General features: G+C 42.6%; 1 protein-coding gene across 2 annotated transcripts in view; it reads left to right on the top strand.

Annotated features, from left to right (window-relative positions):
• The first annotated feature begins 5,087 nt into the window (after nt 1-5,087).
• PNLIPRP1 (pancreatic lipase related protein 1) overlaps nt 5,088-5,284 on the top strand; it is a 15,088-nt gene continuing 14,891 nt past the window's right edge. For both annotated transcript variants that reach the window (XM_077779493.1, XM_077779494.1), the window contains exon 1: nt 5,088-5,136. In XM_077779493.1, coding sequence (XP_077635619.1) covers nt 5,088-5,136 — 49 coding nt within the window. The remainder of the gene's footprint in view (nt 5,137-5,284) is intronic.

Genomic DNA, 5,284 nt, shown 5'->3' with positions numbered 1-5,284 from the left:
AATCTGCTGGCAAAGCAATCCATTCCTTTGTCATCATGTCCATTTTTTCCAGTGTAACTTTTGTACAATGTGATTAAAATCCAAAATCTGGAGTTAGTCTGAAAAACCACAAATGACTATAGAAGCTGGATGCATATTATGTGGCGTTTGAGCTTGGGAATATTGTTTAATTAGCACGGACATCATGTCCATTGCTAATATTACTGATGTCATTCTGATCACTTAAGGCAGACTTCCAGATCCAAGATGACCCCCTCCTGGTGTGCACATGGCAAGAACCAATCTTTGCCACTTTCCCATCTTCTTTACATTTGTTGGAGTTAATCAGACATCTCAGAAGAGATGACACATAAAGAGAGAAGGACACAGCAGATCCAATGCTTCCTAACCAGTCCCCCCACTTCCAGTGAGGTCCCCCCTCAGGCTCCTTTCCTCTCTGCAGCTTTTTTAATCTTTCTAAAGCACAAATCAAAAACCCTCCCGGTAGTCTCCAGGAACCGAGGACTCTAACATTATCTCTCACCATATTCCTTCTAGAAATCTACTTTCTGGCACTGCCTCCCAAAGGGCCTTGATCTTGGATGACACTGGACCTTTGCACAAACTATTTCTCTCCTTAAGATGTGCTCCCTTTGTCTTCCTGTATGTTTAACTCCTACTGGGTCTTAAATCTGTGTGTAGAGAGCATTTCTTCCAGGAAACCTTTCTTCACGTCTACTACCACATCCACTAAGACTGGATTCGAGGCTATCCCACTGCCTTACTGCCACACCTAGAACTTCCTCCATCTAAGCATTTATTTCTGTATATCATAATTGCTGGTTTACTCGTCTGCATATCTCTCCTTAAGGGGGTTTGTAGCTGGCAAAGGCCTGGCATGTAGTAGGACACCAAATAAATATTTTCTGAATGGCCATCTCACTAATGGAAAGAATGAATGACTCCACTAGAGTGGACATTAGACCATGTTCAATAACTAATATCCTAAAATAGAGACATCTCTGTTAGGTCCTGAAAGGTGGGTGGGGATTTGCCAAGAAGACATGATAGGAAGGGCACTCCAGAAAGAGAGAACAACACAGTCAAAGCCACAGAGATGTGAAAATGCTTTTCATTCTGTGTTTCACCAAAGTATATGCAAGTTCATCAACACGTGAAGACTTGTTCTGAGAATCATTAATCTGTATTGATGAGGATGCTTTCACTTGCATGAACAGAAAAAGCTCCAATTCAAACTGTCATAAACCACAAGGAACTGTACTGATTCACATGATTGGGAAGCCCAGAGGTGGGGAAGCTTCAGGTTTGGTTGATCCAACAACTTGATGACATTTCCAAGAGCCACTTCTTTTCTGTTCCTATGCTCTCTTGTCTACGGTGTCTAACGGTTTTATACCAAGGTAGGCTCCTGTCCCAGTTGAAGAAGGGCCATTTACCACCATTAGGGTTATACAGACCTTCCCTGTCACATCCAGTAGGAGACAAAAAGTGCATCTCCCTCCGCATCTTCCCAAACAAAATCTCTGAGGTTCACTCTGATTGGCCAGTGGCCTGAGAAATAGAATGTGCTGATTCGCTTAACACCAGTCAGGGTACACTCCTGGACAAGGTGTGAAGCCAGCATCTGCAACACACATGGATCGTGTGGTGGGGGAATGAATATCTGAATGAAAGGGAAGACTCTTGCGGCTTTGGCCAGAGCAACTGGAAAGATCGAGATGCCATTGACTGAAATGGGAAATGCACTGGAAGGAACTGGTTTGAGGAGGGAGGGTAGGTTTAGCCATGTCAGATTAGAGATGGTCATCAGATATCCAATGGGATGTCAAGTGAACAGTTAAATGTATGAGCATAGGGTTGAGGGTAGATGCCATGGTTACAATGTAAACTTTGGTGTCTTCAATGTATGCATGAACTTTTTTAAGCACTGCATTTCCAGTAAAGAGGTTAGCACCATGCTTAATACGTGTTGAGTACTTAATAAATGTTTTAAATTATAATTACTATGAATACTCCGTGGAATTTTTCTATAACACACTAATAATGATGAATAATGAATAATAAATAAAAGAAATGAATAAAGAGAATGTCTGCAAACTTACTCAAGTAACAAGATGGAACAAAGGATTTTAAAATAATTTAATCTTTAAAAATGCATCTGTTAAAAGCCCTCTTGTTAAGAAGGATATCCATTTTCATCATAATGAAGCTGTTTGCAAATTACTTTGTTTTAAATGAACTGTTTACTCAAATCATTTACTTATTTCTGATCTCAGTAAACATTTAGAAACTAGTCCTTATTTCTAGGTCTATTCAAATCAAAATTTTTTTCTTCCCTTTAGGTACGAGTTCTATATCCATTTGAAAGGATGAACCCACCCATGTATCNTATGGGCGCGAGTGCAAGTACGGAGCTCCTTACTTCTCCGCCATCTTGCCCCTCTGAAATAAAGTTTTTTAAGAAGGAAAACCACCCTCTAAATGCCCGTGCCCAGTGTGAGGGGCACACACCCCCTCCCACCACCAGACTGACGTGGTTGCTACAGATGAAATCCTCCAGTCCCACCTAGAAGGCTTCTAAGTCAACCCTGATCACCCTGAGGTGGTTTCAACCATCAAATTCTGCAGCAGGGGCCATTCCATTGGGGTGAGCATGGTGAATTGGCAGTGAGGGTGAGCCCACAGGTAAGCCCACAGGTGAATTGGCAGTGAGGTGAGCTCAGGAGAATGGGCTTGGAGGAAATCATGGCAGATCATGTGATGACTGTTTTCTCCTAAATCTAAGCAGATACATCTATTCTCCCTGCTTAAGACCAACATGTCTGTCTTTCCCTCTCCTTTAAATGGTGCCCTATCACCTTTCTCCAGCCCTAAAATTCACTCTCAGATTAAGGTAAAATGCCAATCAAGTCCACGAATATGTGTATTCATTCTTTCATTAATTCATAACCACTGCGGTGCCAGGCACGGTTCTAGAGGCTAGAGGGACAGCAGTGGCCAAAACAGATGAGGTCTCTGTCATCACAGAATTGCACTCCAAGGTGGGAAAAGTATGATTGAAAAAATAAATAAATAAACCAACAGACAGACAAAGAAGATGATTATAACTTGTGATAAGTGATCTAAAGGAAAACACATAAGGTGCTAGGGAACTGGGGTCTGGGGTTGGGTAGAAGGCTGGCAGTGGAGGGCCTCAGGGGTGTTCAACAGTGGCCTCATGAAAGAGGTAACATTTGAACTAATTGTTGGATGATAAGAAGAAGCTAGTCCAGTGAAGGTCTAGGGAGGAGAGTTTCAGGGCATGGAATAGTAAGTGTAAAGACCCTGAGGTAGGAAAGGCTTTGGCATGTTCAATGGAGGCCAGTGTAGCAGATGCAAAAGAGGCAAACAAGGCCACCTGACATCTCCTAGCAACTAATTTACATCATTAGATTATCATGAATCTTTCCACTGCAATGTCAAAGTAAAGCATAAATGCCTTTGACATCACCACAGTCTGTAAATTGCATCTTCCCGGCACAAATGAGCAGACTTGCAAAGCTTAAATATCTCATCACTTAGGTCAATCATACAACTCAAGTCTGACATTTTAGGGGACACCTTATTTTCTATTCCAACTTATTCTCTCTAAGTGTCTCCCTTATTCTATGTGGATGACACTCAACAAATTGACAGACAACTTACTCAGATTCACTGAATACCCAGACAACTCCTTATTTTGCTCCGTATGGTCTGAATTGAAATCTCATCTCGTCACTCATTTCCTGTGTGGTTTTATCAGAATGAAGCAATTCATTTATTGCTCCATGCCTCAGTTTCCACACCCATAAAGGGGGACAAATAATGGTACCCACTTCATGGGGTTGTTGTAAGACTTAAAATGCTCTGACTACACGTAGCAAGTCTCGGGAACTATTGGCTCCTATTCTTTGTGACCCCAGAGAAAGTCTTTTGCATTTCAACAAGAAGGTCCTTCAACCCGTCTTCCAGAATTTGGGTTATTCAGAAAAAGCATGAATTCTGACATTGAGGCATATTTAACTTGGGAGTCGGGTAGGGCACCAGTGGTATTTGCCATTGAAGGCTTATCTGTCTGTTGTGTGAACTGGCCGAGCTGTTCACAGATGCACGGGTCTGTGGGTCATTCATGATGGCCTCACAGTGGCCCAGTTTCATAAGACAGGTGTGCAAACTTCAGAGAGTCTGGAGAAACTCCATAGACGTGACATGGTTTGATGACATGGGCTTTTAGCCTGAACTTAGCTATTCAAAAGTTTAGTAGGATAATATAATAACTTCTGTTGTTTGAAACCATTATATTTTGTGTTGATTCATTACCTAGCAATTGATAACTGGAACAGGCCGTTAGTGAAGGATTGCATTCATAGGCTACTGTGGAGGCTGCTGAATTGGTCTCCAAAGCTCATGCGCTTGGGAATTAGACTGCCAGAGACAGAGATCAGTAGAGAGAGACAAGAGACAGAGAGACAGAAAGAGGAGATTTCTTGATCAGAACTCCCCTTTACTTTCAGCTATATGGGGGGGGAGAGTGGGGGGCATTTCCATCCATTCTAATTGAGAAATGCTGCCCTCCATTATTAGAGTTTGCTGCTGTGTCCTTACTGGGACTTGTAAACTACTTGGTGATAAAATAGAAAATTGGAAAGTGGGACCCTCTAGGCTCATAATTACATGCACAGATACGCAGGTACAAAGTTAGGGAGTTTTCACACCCTTTTAATCAAGCATTTTTTCATCTTCCCAGACTGGTAGGAAGGTTTGACTACTATAATTAATCTTGTTTTGTGTATTTGTGTAGATTAAAATATTAACTGCACACAGCATGTTCTATTATCACCTGCTGTTGCCTTGAAGCAGGGTCCAAATGATAAGGCTCCAGTATAAAAAAAAAACAAAACAGCCTGGTACTAGATGGAGAGGAGGGAACTCCTGGAACAGCCCACAGGGTGAGTTACCTTTGCTTCCTCCCACCGGCTCTGGAAGCAGATAGCCTTGACTTCCTAAAAGTCTGTGCTCGTTGCTCTGGTAAGTTTTGGTGAGGCTGAAAATGTCCAAATTTATTGTAGATGGTGAGCATCTGGACAATCGCAATTTTTCTGCTGGGAGCAGTCAAAGGTAGGAAACGTCACACCTTCCCCTCAGGAAGGGCTTACATGCAACATCTCAGCACTGGACAGCGACAGCCTTACTCATGGCAATGGCTCCAGACAACTCTGAGGGTCCAGAGAGAGGTGGGGTCGGGGGGGGTGGGGTGCAGGTAGGG

The sequence above is a fragment of the Crocuta crocuta genome, unplaced genomic scaffold (assembly GCF_008692635.1).
Source record: "Crocuta crocuta isolate KB4526 unplaced genomic scaffold, BGI_CrCroc_1.0 scaffold138, whole genome shotgun sequence".
In the NCBI taxonomy this organism is placed as follows: Eukaryota; Metazoa; Chordata; class Mammalia; order Carnivora; family Hyaenidae; genus Crocuta; species Crocuta crocuta.
Note: the sequence above shows the minus strand (reverse complement) of the source record. Positions and strands in the feature narration are given on the sequence as shown.